Raw genomic sequence first — 21,314 nt, 5'->3', positions numbered from 1 at the left:
TGTCCTAAAGGGGAATGAGTTGCCCTTGGAGGTAATAACCTTTCCCTTTCCTGGATATTTTCAAGTAGAGACTGTATTACTACTTGCTGGGAATGCTATAAAGGAAATTCTTGTTCTGCTAGGGATGGAAATGAGATGTTTGTGAGGTCCCTTCTGACTCTGACATTTGGGGAGTCTTTGAAAAAAGGTCCAGGAACCCATCTGCATCTTCCTAAAACCAGATGTCACAGCCCAGAAATCAGGCTTGTTTGAAGATCAGGCAACTTCTGGTTAGCCATTCCTAGCACATAAAAATGCAATTAGCCAGCCACTATCTAATATTTATACCCGCAGATACCTGAAGGGCAACACATTTGATCAGATTTGTCAACAAACATTCCCAGTGTCACCAAATAACCTCTTGGAAGCTCTGGATAGAAAATAATATAATATCCTGCCTTTTCCTCAAATTACAGATTACTTTTTAACTGAGATTCAGGTCCCCTGAGCATTTGAGGGGATTGAATTTTATTCTTTAGTGAGGAATATATACTATATATATTTAGTGAGGAATATAGATTATATATATTTAGTGAGGAATATCACATACATGATGTGTATTTATACATGGATATAGGTATATGTATGACTAAATAAACATGTATATCTACCCTATTTATAAGACATAGCATGGATAAAGTGCTTTGCAAGCAAAATGCCATATAAATGCTAACTAGTTTTTTGTCTGATTTCTTTTTTATCTCTATAGAAATTTTCAAATTGGGGGTCAGGACACCTAGTTTTGAGTACTGGTTCAGTCGTCATTTTGCTGTAAGACCTTAGTCATATCCCTTTCCCTCTCTGAGCTTCAGAAACACCATCTATAAAGTGAGGGTGGTTGGTTCAGATGATCTTGAAAGTCTGTTTCATCTCTAAATCTGGAATCTGCCCCTAATTCATTGGACTAATTGGAAGAGAAGTTACTTTTCCCTCCTCTGGGCCTCAGTTTTATTTTAGGTTTTTTTTTTTCCAAGGCAATGGGGTTAAGTGGCTTGCCCAAGGCCACTCAGCTAATTATCAAGTGTCTGAGGCCAGATTTGAACTCAGGTACTCTTGACTCCAGGGCCGGTGCTCTATCCACTGTGCCACCTAGCCGCCTCTCAGTTTTTTTTTTTAATCTATAAAATAAAGGGATTGGAATAGAAATCTTATAGCTGTGGCTTAAGCCCTTAAATTCTAGGTTTCTTTAAGCTGAAGAGGAGGCTGGCAGGTTTGGGGAAGAGTAGAAGGATGATCCGACCTAAGCCTGGAAGCTGGAAATTGGAGAGTATGAGGTCCCTTCCTAGAACCAAGGACTGTCACTGTGGGACTACTGTTCCCCAGGGGCATCAAAAGTGACAAAATCCTTCTTCCAGGTTGGGAGAAGAATCAGGGTGAGAGATGTCCCCAGTAAAGCAGACAGTAGATGGGGTAGGTAAGAAATTTAGAGTTTAACCCAGCTTGGAAGGTGATGGACTTTGATGAATCTGGATATATACATGATAAGCAAGAGATCAGGGATCAGAACTGAAGGCTGCAGGAAATGACTTATACAACAGACTTACTGTTCCAGGATAATGAAAAATTTATGTCTTAGATACACAGAAGGGCTCAAATGATAACCTTTCCCTCACCCTGAGAGAAGCAGCTCAGGACCTTGGATTGCAGTTTCTTCAGACCTGAGGTCCTCCTCCAGGTTTCCATTCAGGATCAATGAAGACAGACCTGTGAAATCATCTGGGAATAGAAAGTAATAGTGAGAATTTGAACAATATGATCTGAAGAGATCGTATTATGTCTGTTAGAAGGTAATTAAAAGAAGTACCTGCAAAGATGGGTTGGTTTTGTTTCCTTCACTAAGGACAGTTTCTACTGGGTGGAGAAGTTCAGGGGACTGGGACCTGGGACCCTGGCTGGGGGCTTTCTCATCATTTCAAATGAAATCCTCTCTGGAGAGGGGTGGGAGGCATAGAACATCTTTAAGAAAGAAACTGAAGCTTGGGGGGGGGGGGGGTGATTCCTTGGAAATAAAAGACTAAGCAGAAAAGTGAAAGTTAAAGTGGGACTACCATGCTTGCAGGGGGGGAAAGCCCAAGAGGGGAAGAAGTAGGGGAATCAGAGCCCAAGACCTTCCATACTGGTGGAGGTGGGATGGAGGCCTCTCTAGACAACTGATTGGTTGATAACCTGCTGGCAGCCACACCACTGCACTCCCCAACTAGTAACTTGTTTTATCAAAGTCAGAGGCTTGGGGAAATGGTAAATTATGGGGAGAGGGCCAGAAGGAAAAGAGAAAGAGCTGATCAGAGGCTTATGTCTTAAATCTTTCTTGCTAATTTTCTTAGCTCCTTTTCTTTGTGGTCTCAGAAGAGCAAAACCGGTCACATGGGTTCTCCAGGAGGTCTCCAGCTCTCTGGGCCTTCCCCTGGGGATTGGGGGGTTGGGGGGCAACCCAGGGCCTTCCAAAGAGCAGCAGATGGGCCAGGCTGGGCCATGTGTCTGAGAAGTGATAGCATCTTCTGCCCCCGGCTTCCCTCGCAGCTGCTCTTCAACCTGCCCCTTGACAATAAGATCCCCCAGGAGGAGGAGGAGGGGCAGGAGAGCTGCGGAGCGACCCCCGGGGCTGCAAGAGGAAGGGATAACAGCCAGTGGCCGCTCCATCCCCTCCCCCACAGCTGTCACCTTTGTCAGTCCCCAAGCCGGCCCGGCAATCCGTCCCAGTCTCCCCTCTTTATTAGCCGTAGCCTTAGCGTCTGCCCGGGGAGCTTGGCCCCGCACCGACGCGCCCCCCTCTCCCCCTCTCCCCTCCTCCTCCTCTCCCCCGCCCCCCGAGCTGGTTCCCAGGCTGCTGAAGGTCTAGGTCACCGCGGGGACCAGAGGACGGGGGCGGGGGGGAGAGGAGGGGAAACGGTAGAGATGCGGGGAAGGCAAAGGAGCAGGAGGAAGAGTGAGGGCTCTAGGGACGGGGGGCAGCAAGGGGCACTGGGGGCTGGAGGAGGGGGAAGCAGCAAGGGGGCTCGGAGCCGGCGAATGGAGAGGAAGGAGGGTGAGGGAGGAAGAGGGGGCTGGAGCGGGCAGACGGGGTGCAGGAAGGCAGAGGAGGACGAGGAGGCTGAGCCGGAGTCCCGCGGGGAGCGGAGGAGGAGGGGGAGTGGGGAGCAGGAGGGCGGGGGCTTTGACGCGGCGCTCCAGCCCCCCGCCCTCGCCCCTCCAGCCCGGTTGACAGCCGGGCCGGCTCCTTCGCCGCCGCCTCTGCAGGACCCGCGGCGGGGCAGCCTCCTCCGGCCCTCCGCTCCCCCGCGGGACGCTCGGCCCTTCCGTGGCAGCGGCGTTCGGGGCCGGCCGGGAGGCCTCCTGCCCGGGCGGCTGGACCCCAGCGGGGCAGGGGGCGCCCCGGCGGGCTCCGGAGCTCCCGGGACCCGCTCCCCGCAGCCCAAGTTTGCGCCCCGGCTGTCGCCTCCGGGGCCGGCAGCCCCTCCTCCGTCTGGAGGTCCCGACACCCCGAGAAGCTGACACCCACCCGTGCGGGGTTTGGGGGCCGAGGCACCAGCTTCCCTTCCTAGCAGCTGTTCCACTCTCTTGGGAGAATCTGAGCCTTGAACGCCGAGGCACACACCTGAGGACAGTCGGCTGCGAGCTGAGAGACATCGGGGGAGATTAGTCTCGACTGCCGGGGACCCTGCTGAGTCGGGGGGCTCTGCCCTCTCTGCATCTGGGGCTATGGTGGTCACCTGACCTTCCACATCCTTGGAAGCCTCGTCCCTAGGACCCTCTACCCGCTAGGGCTAGGATGGGATCCATAGCTCCTGCCTTGCCTTCTCCAAGCCCTGAACCTGTCCGGCTGCCTCTGACTCCTGACCCTCTTCCTCAGTTTCCCCACCTGGTTCCAGGAGAGCGCTGATGAGCCCTCAGAGACCGGGCAGGGTTGAATCCAAGAATATTCCTAAGCAATCTCCTGGTCCCCTTTACGACCTGATTTTTAAAAGGCAAAATTACTCCCTTCTGGGGAGTAATCAGAGGCTACATGGCCAAGTGGCTGAGGGACTACCTGAGCTTTGGTGGTCGAAGGCCCCCTCCCCAGCCCCCCAAACCCGATTACACGGAGAGTGACATCTTCCGGGCCTATCGGGTTCAGAAGAGTCTGGACTTCGAGGATCCCTACGAGGATGGCGAAGGGCAGGAGGAGCCAGAGACAAACTGCCCCAGCTGTCCAAGCAAACCTTCCTGTCCGGGGGAGCACCAATACGGTTCCCCCAAGCACCGGCTCATCAAGGTGGAGTCAGCAGACCTGAACCGCAGTAAGCTGTTGCTGGGGGCACCTGGGGAGGACAAGGTAAGAAAGTGGGTTTGAGGGGAAGGAGTGCTCAGCCTCAGCCCAGGTAGAATGGCCACAGTCCAGACCTTAGAACATATAACACAGAATGTCAGAGCTGGGAGAGACCCCAAAACATAAACACCAAAATGTCAGAGCTGAGAGGGACCCTGGGATATAGTACCCAGAATGTCAGAACTGTAATCTGCCCAAGGTCAAGAGTATTGGATTGAAGGGCAGGTCAGAAAATATGGATAATAATAACTCACATTCCTCTAGGCAAAGCCCTTGCCAAGAAATAATCCTCTAGGGATTTGCACAAATGGAATTAAACCCATTTTACAGGTAAAGACACAGACTTTGACCTACCAATTATCATACAACTATTAAAGGTATGAATTTGAACCTGGTTCTTTTAACTCTAATCTTGCATTAAATTTGTGTGTGTGTGTGTGTGTGTGTGTGTGTGTGTGTAATATATCATAAATATATATAAAATATATGTGTATATATATATATATAAACCTATACATTTCTATTTCTCTATCTATCTATAATCATGCTTAGAATAAGAAAGAAAAGCCAAAAACCTGCTTGGTAATATCTCCAGGAGCAAGGAAAGGTTGCCTAGGAGTAATGGGTGAAAAGAGGACAAGTATCTGATCTGTTAGGGACACGAAAGGGTGTCTATGGTGCGGGAGCCTGAGTAGGGATGAAGGGGCTCAGAGGGGATGAACTGGTTGTTAGGTCTGATAGATGATGATTAAATAGGGAAGATGGCCAGGGCTAGATGGAGAGGATGAGGGAGAGGCTGTGACTGCTGATAGAAGGGAAAGGACAGGAGAATCAATTTGAGATAAGGAAACAAATGAGCTTTGAAAGAGAACTGGAAATTCAGTACAGGAATGGCAATAGATCACAGAATGTCAAAATTTCGACTTTAGAATAGAGAATATTTGAGTCAGAAGGGACCTTAGAGCAGAGAATGTCAGAAGTGGGAGGGACCTCAGAACATAGAATGTCAGAAATGGAAGGTCAATAAAACAGAATGAAAGGATTGGAAAGGACTTTAAAACAAAGAATGTCCAAATTGAAAAGAGACTTTGAAAGGCACAAAATACTACAAAGATCCATGAATCACACAACATAAATAATGAGAGACACCTTTGAGACTGATCATTAAGGCAGAAGGGCGCAGAGCGGGGGAGAGGGAGTATTTGAGAGAGGTGTCAGAGAACCACCTTGAGTTCCTTGTCCTCTCCTAGACAGCAGATGATGCTGAATATTCGGATCCCTTTGATGCCCAGTCTGAAATCCAGTTGGGTGCCCCAGAGCAGCTGCCTCCTGATAACAGCTACATGGAACCCTATGATGCTCAGTGTGTGATAACAGGTGAGTGCCAATACCCTTACTGACATTCCTGATCCAAATGCTAGAAACGAGCACTTACCACTGACTCATGTACTTGGCCCTCTACTCTCTTTCTACAATTTCTCTTTGTGATCTCATTTACTTCCTTAGCTTTAAATTTATCTCTTCTGTATGAGTGACCCCGCAATCACCATCTCCAGGACAGTGAGCACTAGTTTCGTATTTCCCAGAAGCACTGAATTTCAGTCATAAGGCCCCTCCAAGGTGATTCAGCGCATCAAATACATGAACAAAGAAATCTCTTTACAACTTACCTGAAACGTCTTTGCTGATAGACCTCCAGGGTCCAGTGAAGAGGAACCCATAGCCTCCTGGGGGCAGCACTTTCTACTTTTGAATAAATTTAAAACTAGAAAGGTTTTCTTGGCCCCAAGCCTAATTCAGCCTCTTGAAATCTCCCACCCATTGCTCCTAATTCTATCTCCTGGGGCAAGGAAAATAAATCCAATTCTCTTTCACTAAAAGGCCTTTCAAATACTTGAAGCGATCCCTTCCCCAACAAGGTGCATCCTGGAAATGTTCCTCCAAATAATTTATCCTACAAGGCAGCTGGACTGATAGCTCAGATACTAGCAAGTCACCCTTTTCTCTGTTTTCTCCCCTGTTACATAAGAATAAGAATAGCCCCTATGAGGATAAAACAACATTTTATATATATATATATATATATATATATATATATATAAAACAATTTGCTGACCGTGACACCTTTATAAATGTGAGATCCTTCAAAATCCTTCCTCCCAAATTGCTTCAGCTGAGCAGTGTTCTTCCTCAAATTCAGAATTGAATTGAGTACTCCAGAGGAGGGTCAACCAGGGCAGAGAATGGTGGACCTGTCAATTCCTCAATTCTGGACACTATACCTCTCAAGGTATACCACAACAGTAATATGGGATATTTTTGGATAGCCACATCACAATGATAACACACTGAACTCCTGTGGTCCTCTGAAGCTCTCGAATCTTTTTCAGATGACTGCCTAACTCTGCCTCCTCTATCTTCTGTCATGAAATTTATTGTTTGATTACAAGTGTAAAGCAATATCTATCTTGAACTCTCACCTTATTAGATAGCCCACTATTGAAGCTTTTTGAATTCTGTTTGTATGTCATCCATTTTAGTTATCCTTTCCCAATTTAGTACCATCTGCCAATCTAAGTATACCATTTCTAAGTGTTAAAGAGTACAAGATCAAACCAAGATCTCTGGGGTGATCTAGAGACTCCTTCTATGGCATCAAACTGTTAATAACTACTCTCTTGGTCTGATGGCTATTTGACCAGTTCTCAAGTCCATGTAACTAGCCCATTTGAACAACTCTCTTTTTTTCTTGTTGGAATTGTTTCACTTAAGAATTTCATTCTAGCACTTCTTACCCTTCCTGGACTGTCTTCTTTGGTAAAATTTTCACCCCCAGAACTCTATGTCTCTTGTTTTGTAAACGCTTTGTCTTGTTGAATATCCTCCTATCGACTCATACTCAAACATTATCTTCCTTGTGCTCCCCAACCCCAAGGAAAAAACCCTTCTTCTCCTTACAACTATTTCTATTGATGTTTGTCCTTCATCCTTCAAAAAGACCCTGATGTCAAGGGAGATGATGCTATGACAAGCGCATGAATTGGATTTGAGTGAGGGGGTGCTGTGCTAAGTCACCAGCCTCACTTTCTCCTCCAGAGTCATCTGATTCCAGTGACTAGATATGAATCTGGATGACTAGAGATGGCCCTGGATACAAGGCAATCAGGGTTAAGTGACTTGCCCAAGGTCACACAGCTAATAATTGTCAAATATCTGAGACTTGATTCAAACTCCAGTCCTCCTGTCTCTAAGATCAGTTCTCTATCTGTGCTATCTAGCTTCCCCAATGATTCTTAAAAGTTCGTTCCTTGATTTGTTTTCTCAGTCAGTTGCTTTTAATACAGGATCCCTTACATTCTCAGATTTTTTTCAGTCTTTTAGCATTACTTGTCTCATGAAGCCTTTAACTCCTGTTCAACCCATTCTAACCCATTTTCACAGAGTTGTTGCTTGGATGAAGTTTTGTACTTGTCATGTTATACTCTTAATTCTCTTTCCAAATCTCTCCTCTAAACTCTCATTTCTTTAACAGTCTTTTCTTTATGGCTCTCATTTATCACATAATTATAAACTTTTTAAAAATATTCATTTCATTTCTTCTAGGAACATTAATTGATCTTGTCAAGTTTTGTTTTTCTTTGAAGCTTTATTGATATTTTGAAGTTATTCTCCTCTTCTGAGTTTGTATCTTGGGTTTTCCTGGTATCAATAAGAGTGCTCTATCTTTGCTCATTCTTCCAATCTTACTTCCTGGATTGATGCTTTGTGTAATGACAAAGTTTTGTGCACTTCAGCCAGGATGGTTGTGACTTTGTTGGTCCAGGTCTGTCTATCTGGAAAGCTGCTGTATTCTTTGGACATATGGACATTGAAGAAAGTGTTCTTCAAGGTCTCCATGGGATCCTTGAGCCAGGAAGCCGCAAACCCTATGGGATCATAATATGGTCTGATTGCTGACCTCCTGGGCTTTCCAGGTTCCAGACCTTGAGACTAAGTCACGTAGCTGTAAACTTGTTCTTGGATGACCTTCCAGTAGACAGTAGCTATCCCCAGCTCCTCTCGGCTAGCTAAAAGGTTCAGCAGGTGGAGTGATTCTACAGCAGCCTAAACCTGTTCTGGTTCTACTCCAGGAGAATTCGACTGCTAGCCTAGTTTGGGGACTGAATACTCCGTTAGGCCCTTCTGGGAGACCCCATGCTCTGACTGGGAGACTCCAACCTACTCTGAGTCCCCAAACTGCCGCTACTTGCTGTTAAATCTAGAGTTGAGACCAGGGTCACAATCCATTCTGGGAGGCCTGACCTGCTGCCTAAGCTCCAGAGGTCTGAAGCCAAGGTTCTGGCCTTTCTGGGGAACCCCATACTGCTCATCTAGATCTGCAATGAGTCCATATTTTTCTGTTCTATTAACCTGAGGCTGAACCCTGAAATCTGCTCTGGGGACTCTACTGTTTGTTCAGAGCTCTGGGGGCTGAGTCTGTTGCATCTGCAATCCAGGATCTCTTCTGTGCCACAGTTCTTTACCTGATCATTTGCCCATGGGTCCAATTTGGAATCTTGGGCTGAAAAGATGGTCCACTGTGATTGTTCCTTGGATTCCCTGATCACTTCTAGGCCTGGGGGTCTTCTTAGATCTTTGTTAGAATAGGTGATGAGGGAGTGGAGTTGACTTCCTTTTTCCTACTCTGCCGTCTTGACTAGTCTCCTTCCCAAAGGCCTTTCTCTAAAGCTCTCCCTTAGCCCTGTTACTCCCTACAATATCAAGATGGCATATCCCAACTATTAGACTGTAAGCTCCTTGACAGGAAGGGTTGTGTTATTTTTCATCTTTGTGTCCCCAGGCATATTAAGTGTGGAGAGGCTGAGATAGGACCTGGACCTATCATTTCAGAATTCTCCAATGTAAAGAGATTCCTCTACCAGTTCAGATGGGCACCTTTTCTGCAAATCTTGCTTAGAACCCTAAGAAGTTAAATCCAGGGTCACACAGCCAGTATGCATCAATGAGTGAGATCTGAACTCACATCTTCCTGACTTTCTATCAGTTCTCTATCCACAGGTCACATTGCCTCTCACATTTATAGTAGGTGTTTAATAAATGTCTATTGATTTGAACCAAACATAATTACTCACCAGACGTGCAACTCTATGACACTCCCTATGAGGAGGAGCAGTTGGCAGGTGGCAGCCCCGAGGCTGAGGAGAGGCCCCAGCACAGCCGACTGCCCAGGGATGATGAGCGGCCTGCAGAAGAGTACGACCAACCCTGGGAATGGAAGAAAGATCACATCTCCAGGGCTTTTGCAGGTATCGAGCCCTGACTCCCCTGAGGATCAATCCTGGCCCTCCCATTCTTCTAGTCTCCCTTCCCCTCACTCCCAGCATGCATACCTTGCCAACCCATTCCTTGCTTTAATGCTAGAGAAGTGGGTCAACCCTTCCCTTTGCAGAACTTTCCCTCTGTTAATTCTCCTATGTGCCTACTCTGCCCCATTCTTCATTCTGATATCTATCCAGGTTGAATCTTTTCCCACTTCTAGGCTATGATTGGTCCTTCATCATACTAGTTTCATTTTTAATATATGGCAGTTCTATTTCTCTTAAGCCCTAAGAGTACCCTCTAATTCCCACTCACCTCCCCTAGGCTGCCCTCTCTGAATCCAGTGATTAGTCCCTTTGTTTTGCCTTCAGAAAGACAAGCTGGCTAAGTAAAAGCATTCTTTGGTTTCTCTCTGTTTGATCCAGTGCAATTTGAGAATCCTGAATGGGAACGAGCCCCGAACCAGGCAAAGGAGCTCCGGAGGCCCCCAACTAAGACTTCAGGCTGGGTGGGGAAAGGGCCTAACCCAGAGGAGCATAGCCCCCAGCCAGCTGAGCGTGTGGACCCAGCCCTGCCCCTGGAGAAGCAGCCGTGAGTGATGAGACCTAGGCAGGGCAAAGTGGGGAAGGGGTGGAAAATTCAAGGATCTGTTCAAAAGTAGTCCCTCTTAGGAAATCCTTCCTGATTTCCCTCTCCTAGGCAGAAATGACCCCCAGAAGCTCTTAACTTTGATGGGCCCTCTCCAGAGTAATAGTCTCTCAGTGCTATAAGGGCCCTTAGAGGCATTGACTTTTTTAATGGCACAAATTGGGGATGATATAACTTGTCCCTTCTTCTCAAAGAAGAACATGACATCAGGGAGGTGAAGACATGACAAACACATGTATTTGATTGGGGGGGGGTGCTGGGCAAAGTCACCAGCCTCCCTTTCTTATCCAGAGCCATCTGGCTCAAGTGGTCAGATATACATCAGGATGACTGGGAGGCAATCAGGAGTAGGTGACTTACCTAGGGCTTACAACTAATAAGAGTCAAGTGTCTGAGGCCATATTTGAACTCAGGTCCTTCTGATTCCAGGACTGGTGTTCTATCCACTGTATCACCTAGCTGCCCAAAAAGGAGAGGAAAGTACATGTCAAATTAGAAACAGACTTTGGATAAAGACTCATAATCTAGTGCATTGAGTCTCAAAATACAGGTATGGGAGGGAAGGTGCAGAGAGTCTGATCTGTCTCTGAGGTTGTGGCCCTGGCCAGCTCCCTTCTCTCCCTGTTTCTTTTTTGCCCCCCATCAGGTGGTTCCATGGCTCCCTGAGCCGGGCTGAGGCTGAGAGCCTCCTGGCCCTCTGCAGGGAAGGCAGCTACCTTGTCAGGCAGAGTGAGACCAGTCATCCAGACTTCTCTCTGTCCCTCAGGTGAGCCCTGGCAGCTAGGACACTGGCCACATTGGAGAGCAACCTCAAGGGGCCAAATTTCAGTGGGGAAGGAGAACTGGAAGAGATCATAATACCCTCTTGGGAACTGGGGAGGAGACTTTGGGTTGAGAGAGAGGGCTTCCATTTGAGTCACCATGACCAAAGAGTGGACAGGTAAAGCATCTGGTGCTTGACTGGCAGACATGATCTGTCCCTGGTGACCTAGTCTAAGCCTTTCCAGCCTGATAGGAAGCTTCAGTAGCCCCATAAGGGAACAGAGAGAAGAATCCACTATGCTTCTCAAGAGCAGCATCTTCTGATAGTTTATTGCTCTATAGACTGAAGATAGCAAGAGATGCTTTGAGATTCAGGCCAGGGAGACCATCTGGACCTTTTGTGCATGTGCCCCCAAAGGGGAGACAAAGAGACGGTCATATCCAAGGTTTGGGTGAATCTCTTGGCTCTGCCCCGACTCACTGTGACTGGATCCCAATGACCAATTGACTGACATTAGCTAAGTCCCTTCCCCTCTCTAAACCCTTCCAGAATTGGACTCTGACTCTAGACCCCCATCTGGGACCTCCCCCTGACCCCAGGGCCTCCTCTTCCTTCCTAGGAGCAGCCAGGGCTACATGCATATGAAATTCACCCGGACAAAGGAGAATAAGTTTGTGCTGGGTCAACACAGCGGGGTCTTCTCTAGTGTGCCCGAGGTTGTCCATCACTACAGTATCCGCCCACTGCCTGTGCAAGGAACTGAACACCTGGCCCTGCTCCACCCCATCTCTGTGCATATCCCATGAAGGTCTCTGACAACACCTGGGGAACATGAGGTCATCCCTGTGATCTCATACCCAGTAATCCCTCCTGGTCCCTGGCCATGGTACTACCATCCTAGGCAGAATTTTAGAGCTGGAAAAGACCTCAGACCATTTGGCCCAACTTCTCCTCAGCAACATCTCTGACTAGTGACCAGACACTCCTTGAAAACCCCCCACACACACACACCCCATGATGGGAAACTCCTCAGGCAGCCCATTCCACTTCCGTGTGGCTGTTATTGTTCTCTAGTGGAAATCTGCCCCTGGGGAGTATCTCCCCATCACTCCTAGTTCTCCAAGAGAGAACTAGTCTCATCTCTGTTTCATATACCAACCCTTCAAATGCTTGGACAATGGATCTCCAAGTTTTTCTTCAACCAGTCTTCCAGTGTCAGATCTCAAGCCCATCTCTGTTCCGGTCATCGTCTTCTGGACTAGCTCCATTTTGTCACTGTGTTGCTCACCATGAGACCCCCAAGTCTGAGGTTAATATGACTGATGAGATCTGACCAGAACACACACCTCCATAGCTCTGAACTTGGTGCTGCTCAATAAAAGCAAAAGGTCAAGTTGGCTTACAAGGTTTCACTGTCCTGCTGACTTATATTGAGCCCCCCCCCCCCAGGATTCATTGAGTCCCCATTTCAATTGCTGGGTCAGCTTTCTGGTGGGGGGAAAGGTGTTCCTGGATAAAACAAAGACACAGACCCACAGGGTTGCCCTCAGACACAATACCCCCTTCCAAACTGGGCTCTATCCTTGGACACAGAAGTGTCTACTCTAGGCTGGACTCAATTTACCTGGAAAAGTTACAAAGGGTGAGTGAAGACTCAGGCTTTCACCCTTTCCCTCACACTTCCCATCCCAGGCTGGAAGAAGTATATGGTGCAGATGGATAGCCTTGGCAGTCTCCTGTTTTTCCATGGTTGAGTTTTCAGACTCCAAGAGTTTTTCTAACTTTCTCACACCCAATAAATAAGTTAAATCTGACTCCTGCCTACTGTCATGGAGGAATGGAGAATAAGAGCTTCTGTTGGGTGGGAGGAGAGTTGGCTCTGCTCCCTTTTCAATCATGCTCTGTCCAATGCTAGCATAGACACTTGGTGGACAGGATGGTGTAAATCTGGTCAAAATGGGGTGTGCATGGCTCACCCCTGCTACCTTAATCTCCCATTCTTTATGTGGGAAGATATTTCATAGTTCACTCCTGCTGGGGGGATGGAGGAACTAGGTTTTCTGCAATGAAAATGTTGATTGGAAGGACAGAGACATGGGTTATGGCCTTAGCTCTGCCCTTTTCTTGCTGTGTGACTGATCAAGTCCCTTCCCTCTTCTAGACCCCAATCTCCTTGTTTGTAAAATAGAAATACTGTTAAAGTGATATCATTTAGGAAACATGGAGTCTGTAGAGCACTTCTAGTTCAATTCTCTCATTTTATAAATAGAGAAACTGAGGTTGAGAGAAGGGAAGTAATCTGTCAAATGTCACACAGGGACTGGGCTTAAAAAAGTCAATTCTTGAACTTGGGATCTCATGGGTTGGGGATGGGGAGAAAGGAAGACATCAGGAATGGGGGTGTGAAGGCTTAAAGTTGGTGGAGATTTTCTGGAGCCAATTCACCTTCCCAGGTCTGTTGGTCTGCTCTTCTTTAGTCCCCTTCAGGTCCCCGTGGCTCTGCCAACCTTCTTGTATGTCTGTGTCTCCGACAGCATCAGAGAGGACATCTGTCTCCATGGAAACAGGAGGGGGACTATTGCTCTCAGCTGGTGACATTTCAAGGTGACAGGCAGAGGCTGGAGGCAGAAAGGGCCCCATCCCATGGGAGTCTTCAAACCAAGGTGAAGGCAGAAAGAGGGCATGTAGAAGTGAGTTATTCTGGCCATTTGCCCATGCCCCTCAGGTCCCCTCTCTTCTTCCATCTATGCTCTGAGGGAGAGGGTTAAGAAACAGCTTCAGGGGGCTGACTGTGTGTGTGTGTGTGTGTGTGTGTGTGTGTGTGTGTGTGTGTATTCATGTTGCACACATGGAATGGGAGCTCTGGGCTGCCAGCCTTAGCTCTATGATCCCAGGATGCAGGCTGGGGATACCAGGCTAGCCTCAGATCTATAGCTTCTCCCAGGCCAAAGGAAACTTAATGTGTATGGAGAGAAGGGAATGGAGGGGTCAGAGTTTACTTGAGGACTGGGATAAGAAGGAACGATCTCTGATCCTCTGGTGTCAGGAAGGTCATTGGGAAAGGTCATTTCTATCTGCATCTCCCCTAACCCACTCAATTATTCCCTGGGAATTAATTATTCCTTAAGGGGTTTGGGGGACAGTGACTCCCATGTACTTCAGTCTTTCCCCATCCCAGCCTCAAGCTCTCAGTTCCCCAGAACCTAGGCTTCCTCTAATACAACCAAAGATCCCAGACTTCCTTAATCCTCCCTCTTTGCCCCCCAAGATCTCAGCCTCCTAGGTCCCTGGAGAGAAAGTGAGTTGGGGGAAGATCCTTTTAGTCAGGTCATCTAGTTCTTGGGTAAAACTTGCCTCCTTTCTTCAGTCTCCCCATTGTGTCCCCTGAACTTACTTTTATTCTCAAGTCTCCCCTCAATCTCAGTCACCCAGAATTTAGCTTCCCTAGACTCCAGCCCTCCAAATAATAGATTGTTCAAATTTAACTAATCAATTCCAGGCCATAGATTCCAGTCTCTCTGCCACAGTTTTACTTTACCTTCCAATTTTAGTTTCTCCAGATAGCAACCCCCAAGATCTAAGTCTTCCCCAGAGTCTAATCTCATATTGTAATATCCCCAAATCCTAGCTTCCAGTCTACTCCATTGCAAGGACCCTGGTTATTTAGATCCAAGTCCTCTTAATTCCAACCCCTCAGATTTCAGTCTCTCAAACTGCATCCCTTACCTTTTTCTTCTCCAGGTTCCCTTGGAGTCTTATAGCCCACACACCTCCCTGGCCTCCTCAAACATGGGTCTCTTATTTCTTCATGCTAGGCTTTAGGTAGAAGAAAGGATACCAGGTCAGTTGGATGTTAGGGGTGGGAAAAGAGCAAGCTTAAGTAGTGTTCTAAATATTCCCCTTGGAGATGGTGGAGGAGGTATATGAGAAGACTGGCCTTGGATCATCTTGGTTCTTTTGATTTTATTTTTCAGTCAACAAGCGCTTATTTTCTCTATTCCTCAACCCCAATTTAAAAAGAAACAGAAAAACAAACCCCCTGTAACAAATATACATGGTTAAGCAAAAACATTCTCATGATGTCCATCTCCAAAAATGTTGCGCCAGCTCCTCTTTTAGTTTTGGATCCTCCATGACTTGGCTGAAGAGTCAACCTTTTAGCTTTTGGGAAACCTTAGCAGAGAAATCCTAAATTAAGTGGAGACATGGGGGGGGGTTGTTTTTATTGGCTGAGAACTAGCAGGATGCCAGCTGGGGTGGGTGAGGGAGGGTTCCAGGGAACTAGGCCCTATGGGGTGGGGGACTAGGGAAAGTAGCAGAGTAGATGCTCTCCCCTCTTTCTTTCACTGGTGTGCATGCCAGATCCTTGTTCTTGTCTGGCACGATCCCATTTGTCTTCTGGTAATAGAGAATGTTGCCATAAAAGTGGTTCTCTGTGGAGAGACGGAGGAGAACGCATCTTAGTCTAAAGTCCTTTTTTAGGGCTAACATTAGGGGTTCTGTTCCAGTTTTATTGCTCTGAACCATCCTCCCATCTTTGGTATCAGGAACATGATCTGCGTGGAAAGCGGCTATCTCCCAGAGCGGAGAGAATCCCTTTGGGAAGGTGAATGAGGGAGCACAGTAAATTGGATCAAAAGAAGTAACTATGGATCAGATTTAAGTGTCTTCCTTTTCTCCACCAGGGGCTGAGAACACAGCACCCAAGTGTACTGACACAAACCAAGAGGCAGGACTCTAGGATGAGGGAGTGGGGGGTGGGGGACAATGTGTTCCTGGGACCTGACCTGATTCTGGGGCACCACGTACCAGAATCTCTGCTTCTGTTCCTGAATCGCCAGATTATTTTCCCCAACACTGCCCCAGATCCTACCACCACGATACTTGTCACCAGCCCCCATATAATACCTTGAGAAGAGATGAGCAGAAATGAAAGGACATTCCACAGGAAGGCAATGGAGGGGTTGTGAAGAGGGGAGGGAGGACTATGGTATAACACAAGGCCAGTCGAAAGAGCTGGGGATCAGGACACCTGGGTTTAAACCCTCCACACCTGCCCCTGACTCACTGCAAGATTTTCAACCAATCTGCCTTCCTCCCCAGGATCAGTTTTCCCATGTTCAAAATAAACTAGATGGTTTCTAGGGCCCCTCTCCTCCTATCTCAAACATCTCATCTTCTAAGGTCCCTCCCAGCCCTAACATTCTATACTCTAGGGACCCTTACAGTTCTCACAGTCTTGGAAATATATAATGATAATGTTGATGACAGGTAAACTAATTAATATAGATCATCTCATAGGAATAAGGGAGGGGCTGGGGATAGGAATAGGAAGGCACTAGGGTGGGAATTGCCCCTTACCTACCTGGAAACTCTTTGATCCGGTTGTCTTTGAAGGAATCTGCAGAGACAGAAATCTCTATAGCTGAATCTTCAATGGTGTGTTTGTATCCTGACTTCTCTGGATGGGGTTTGAGCTTTTGTTTCTCCCCCTTCCCTTCCCTCTGGGTGACAGAACCTGGTCCCTCTGTGTGATCACTAAAGATCCTGTGATTTCAGAGATACATAATCCAGTGGGGAGAGGGAAGCACATATAATTTCCTAAGATGAGCATAATGTTATCATATCTGGAAATTGCTGGGTTCTTCAATACCTTCTTTTCTCCATTCCCATACCAATACCTAGTAAGAAATATAGCCCTTCCATCCAAGTTGGGAGGTGATTTCTGCCTATGGGGAATCCTGGTGTGTTCAACCATCCAAGACCTCTGTGTGTGTGTGTGTGTGTGTGTGTGTGTGTGTGTAAGTTCAGGATTGAACCTCCATGTCCTACAATTTTTCCAGGGATGCTCCTCCAGGGAATGGGGGAGGAAACCACTGGCATAAATTCCCCTCCCCCAATGCGATAAGGGAGAGATCTGGGAGGGGTACAGCAGCTGCCAATGTTGGGTCCTTGCCCAGGGGCCAGGCCAGAGCCAACACTGCCTCCTATGTCTTTGCTAATTGGTAATTGGCCCCTCCTAGCAGAATGGAAACTAGTAATTGGTAATTGGCCCCTCCTGGCAGAATAAAAACAGGGTAGGCATGTGGGTGGCATAGATTGGCACCGTGCCAGAAAATCCATTGTGCTTCAGAGAGTTGGAATATCTGTGGGCGGGTGTCATGGGCTGGCACATGGAAAATCTGGGGACATCATAGGGTGTCCCTTAGGTACTGGCCACAGACTGTGAAAGCCATTTCTGGGAGATAGTGGGAGGAGAGAAAAGGACGAGGTGATGACTGGGAAATCAGCCAAAATAAGCCAGAAGTCTAAGAATGAGAAAGAAGAAGGCAGATAAAAATTTTCCTTGCTAGAATCTTGTACTACAAGTCAGGGTACTTGAGTCTTCCATCTGGGCTCACCATTAATCTCATATGACCTTGTCACTGCCCATGTGACTTTGGATAAGTCACTTCCTATCTCTGGACCTCTTCTTTCTCCACTGTCAAATAAGAGTGTCCAACTCAACTAAGGTCCCTTCCAGTCCATTCATTTACTACATCAACAGATGGCTTATGGGCAATACCCTATCTAAGCCCTCAAGACACAAAGATAGATGGGGCATACACCTTATTCATAAGAAACTTATAATCTAATCATGTAGAAAAATCACACTTAGATAGCTATGTTATTAATTGTACATGCAAAACCTATATTAGATTTCTTGCTGTCAAGGGAGAGTGGAGGGAAAGGAGGGAAGGAGAAAACATGGAACTCAAAATTTTACAAAAATAAATGCTGAAACCTACCTTTACAGGTAATTAGAAACAAATAAAAACAAAAGCAAAAAAGATAGCTGTATTATAATAGCAAATGAGAAAAGCACAAAATAGAACATGGTTAGAAGGAAGATAACTGGGATTTGGAGAAGCAGGGTGTGGACTTGAATCCCTTCTCTGTGACCTTGGGCCTTTCTAGGCCTGAAGTCATCTGTGAAATGTGCAAACATTTGATGGTTTAACTCTGTATGTTAGGAACTAGAGATTCAAATGCAAAACCAAAATAGTTTCCTCCTTTCAAGGGGCTTACATTCTACTGGGCAGGTTGAGAGAAGATACAACATGAACCCATATAAGGAAGTAAAAGATCTTTTGAAGAGAGTGAAAAAACTAAAAATTGGAGGCATCCAAGAAAAGCTTTTCAGAGGATATAACAATGAAATGGAATCTTGAGCGAAAAAAAGGATTTTGAGAGACAGTGAGAAAGGCGCTAGCTAGCTCCAGGCATCTATGTGGGAACAACCTATTCAAAGGCACAATGTCAGGGATGAGACATGCAATGCCAGTCAGTTCTGGAGAGGATCTACTAGTCCAATTTGGCTAAAATATGACATTCACGAAGGGGAAGAATATAAAAGAAATCAGAAAGGTAGTTTGGAGTCAGACTGAGAAGTTTGGCTTAATAAATGCTATATAATAACAATATAGTGCATCAATATAATATAATGTAAATGTCTGTTGATGGGAGTGAATAAAGGGACCTTTGGGAAAATTGGATTTTATTCAGTTATTCAGGGAATAACTGAAGATTTTTGAGTGAGGAGTGACAATGTTATACCTAAGACAGTAGGTTATTTAATCCCCTGCATGAAGGATAGACCAAAGAAGGAAGGGACTGGAGGTAAGGGAGATAATTAAGAAACTATGAATATAGTCTAAGTGAGAGGTGGTGTGGAATTCTAAGAGATGAAAGATGGAGTAAAGGTAGGACCTCGTGTGTGCTGGGAACAATTACCCCCCCTCAAAAAAAGTTCATGTGACACACTTTCAAGTTTAAACAGCATTACTAACATTTTCTCCATTCCTTCTTAAAGTCTACACAATCAAGAGGAAAAAAATCAAGGATTAATGTCTAGAATTTGCCAATTTCTGAGGTATAAATGCGTGTTCACACTGAAAAACAATTTTCTGGAGCTAGATCAATGCTGTCTCCAGCATAGACTTGCATTGAATTAATAAGAATTGATAACCAAGAAGCTAAAATGGGAGTTGGGGTAGGAGGGGTAGCTAAAGTTAAGGTCTGGGGGCCACTAGGTAGTGCAGAGGATAGAGCACTGGCCCTGGAGTCAGGAGTACCTGAATTCAAATCTGGCCTCAGACACGTAATAATTGCCTAGTTGTGTGACCTTGGGCAAGTCACTTAACCCCATTGCCCTAAGTTTTTCTAAAAGGTTAAAAAAAAATAAAGTCTGGCAAGGGCAGTGATCTTTGGTCAATGACAGAGTTGAGACTATGAAGGAAGGAAAATAAGATCAAAGCAAGAATGATGGACAGAGAGAAAACTAGAGATAGCTGTGAAGACAAAAAATAGATATGCAAAGATTGAGGGAGAGATATAAGTCTAGAGTCATGGAGGTATCATGGTTTAGGGTGATGATGAGATCAAAGTCATATCCCTGAATAGTCAAGATGACCCTGTATTCTTCCTCTACCCTTCCCTCCTTCCTCTTCCCTCATACCTGAGACTATGAGATGTGTCCCATTGCCTTCAGCTTTCTTATACTCCGGAATTTCCACCGTCACCACACACACATAGTGCCCACTGTCATTAACATTCACATCATCCAGCTGCAGGATGATGGTATTTTCTGGCTCCCAGTCCAAAGAGCCTCTGGACCACTGTGTAACCTTGCTGGAGTTCCAACTGATGGGTGCAGACTGGTACAGTGACTTGTTGTCCTTCTTCCATTCTACTCGGAATTGTTCCCTTTCATTCCAATTGACATAACATGTCAAGTTCACTTTGCTACCTGAGGTCACCTCCTGGACTTGAGGCTCCTGCTGCACCATAAAATTAATCCCTTCTGGGAGCCCTGGGTTAGGGGAAGAGAGAAAGGTCAGAGTTGGTGGTGGCAGGACAAGTAGTAGAGGAGAAAGAAAGCAGCAGATCAAGGCTCAATTCCTTTGGAGAGTCTTCTCTGACCACAGAATCTGAGGGACCCAAGGGACTTCAGAAATTTTATCGAGGCAGAGTTGGGATTAAAACCCAGGTTTCCAGACTTCTAGTCCTAGGCATTAGTACTTTCTCTAATCTTTAGTCTCTCCCAACATTCTACATTCTAAGGTCCTTATCAGATTCCTCTAGCTACAACAATATGTTCCCTTTCAGCTTTTCTTTCTTTTCTATTTTGGACATTCTGTTTTCTAAGTCTAAGGACGAGAAAGAAGGAGGCAGATAAAAAGTCCTCCCAGAACTAATGCTCTCCTTTTTATGATTCAATGATTTCTTCATCCCTACTAAGTAGCTGAAATACCATCCCCATAAATTCAAACAGTGAACAGAGAACTAAGAACTTGCTTTAATCCTCCCAGATAAACTTTAGAGGAAGAGCAGGGGAAAGGAGAGGCCAAGAGTTTCAGCTATCATGGGATTCTGGTGGGTCATGATCTCTTTGAGAATACAGGGAGACTGGGGCTTAAATGAGCCTCCTAAAAGTCAGGCCCTCTTGGATTTGGGTACTTACCCCCAAGCAGCATCAGGAGGAAGAGGTTCATGAGGGGATGTCTCATCACTTCTTTCCCCTTAGGCTCTTTTCTACCTTTTTAATTAGCTCCACTCTCTCTTTCTCCCAATAGAGGCCAATGTGTTTCTCAAGGTAGCTCTATTCTTCTCCCCACCTCTTTCAACCATAAGTTCTCTAGATATGACCAGTCTGGCCGATACCATTTCCTGCCATAATATCCGCCCCTTCCTCTCCTGCCCTCTCCCCACCACACCTGAGAAATTGGGTAGAGAAAGATTCCAAAGTTCATAGACCTAATTCTTGAAATTCTCTTTAAAACCTCAATTTGAAGCATTTCAGTTTTACTTAAGAAAATTTCTCAAGATTTTTGGTGTGACAGGGTTTATAACAGAGAAAGTATAGCTGTAGCTGAATGAAGACCACTGAATGCTGAATGGCATTGGGACCTGACACCCCCCCCCACCCCCCCCCACCCCCCGCTGAAGCAGCCAAACAACAGCTGAAATCCAAAAGTTTCTTTCCAAGTTCACATTCTGACTCTCTGTTACTGTGGAGGACATTAGCGGGCATCTAATCCAACCTTTTGTTGTTTGGTTGTTTTAGTCATATACAATTCTTTGTGACCCTATTTGAGGTTTTCTGTGCAAGAATATTGGAGTGGTTTTGGAGTGATTTAGGCCATTTTCAAGGTTTCCCTGAAGAATTTTGGAATCAATTGCAGGCCTTGGGAGATACTG

The 21,314-nt window shown here is 46.2% G+C and overlaps 2 protein-coding genes across 2 annotated transcripts; one reads left to right on the top strand and one right to left on the bottom strand.

Annotated features, from left to right (window-relative positions):
• The first annotated feature begins 3,518 nt into the window (after positions 1-3,518).
• SHD (Src homology 2 domain containing transforming protein D) lies at positions 3,519-12,861 on the top strand. Its single transcript, XM_074199944.1, has 6 exons — positions 3,519-4,351; positions 5,596-5,722; positions 9,481-9,651; positions 10,090-10,255; positions 10,959-11,078; positions 11,695-12,861. Exons 1-6 carry the CDS (start codon positions 4,043-4,045, stop codon positions 11,879-11,881), a joined length of 1,080 nt encoding a protein of 359 aa, XP_074056045.1. The 5' UTR covers positions 3,519-4,042; the 3' UTR covers positions 11,882-12,861.
• A 2,495-nt stretch (positions 12,862-15,356) lies between these two features.
• On the bottom strand, positions 15,357-20,640 carry TMIGD2 (transmembrane and immunoglobulin domain containing 2). The gene is made up of 4 exons (XM_074202186.1): positions 20,578-20,640; positions 19,573-19,926; positions 16,441-16,476; positions 15,357-15,508 (listed from the first exon to the last, which is right to left on the bottom strand). The coding sequence occupies exons 1-4, from the start codon at positions 20,621-20,623 to the stop codon at positions 15,357-15,359; spliced, it is 588 nt and encodes a 195-aa protein (XP_074058287.1). The 5' UTR covers positions 20,624-20,640.
• Between the last annotated feature and the right edge of the window lie 674 nt (positions 20,641-21,314).

The sequence above is a fragment of the Macrotis lagotis genome, chromosome X, assembly GCF_037893015.1.
Source record: "Macrotis lagotis isolate mMagLag1 chromosome X, bilby.v1.9.chrom.fasta, whole genome shotgun sequence".
Classification (NCBI taxonomy): Eukaryota; Metazoa; Chordata; class Mammalia; order Peramelemorphia; family Peramelidae; genus Macrotis; species Macrotis lagotis.
The sequence above is the reverse complement of the archived record's forward strand: the minus strand, read 5'-3'. Positions and strand labels throughout refer to the sequence as shown.

Coding starts and splice junctions, on each gene's coding strand:
- SHD (XM_074199944.1), top strand. CDS start 4,043: ATGGCCAAGTGGCTGAGGGACTACCTGAGCTTTGGTGGTCGAAGGCCC. Junction 5,723..9,480: donor TGCTCAGTGTGTGATAACAG/GTGAGTGCCAAT, acceptor ATTACTCACCAG/ACGTGCAACTCTATGACACT. Junction 11,079..11,694: donor GACTTCTCTCTGTCCCTCAG/GTGAGCCCTGGC, acceptor CTTCCTTCCTAG/GAGCAGCCAGGGCTACATGC.
- TMIGD2 (XM_074202186.1), bottom strand. CDS start 20,623: ATGAGACATCCCCTCATGAACCTCTTCCTCCTGATGCTGCTTGGGG. Junction 19,927..20,577: donor CCTCCTGATGCTGCTTGGGG/GTAAGTACCCAA, acceptor CCCCTAACCCAG/GGCTCCCAGAAGGGATTAAT. Junction 15,509..16,440: donor CCGGATCAAAGAGTTTCCAG/GTAGGTAAGGGG, acceptor GTCTCTCCACAG/AGAACCACTTTTATGGCAAC.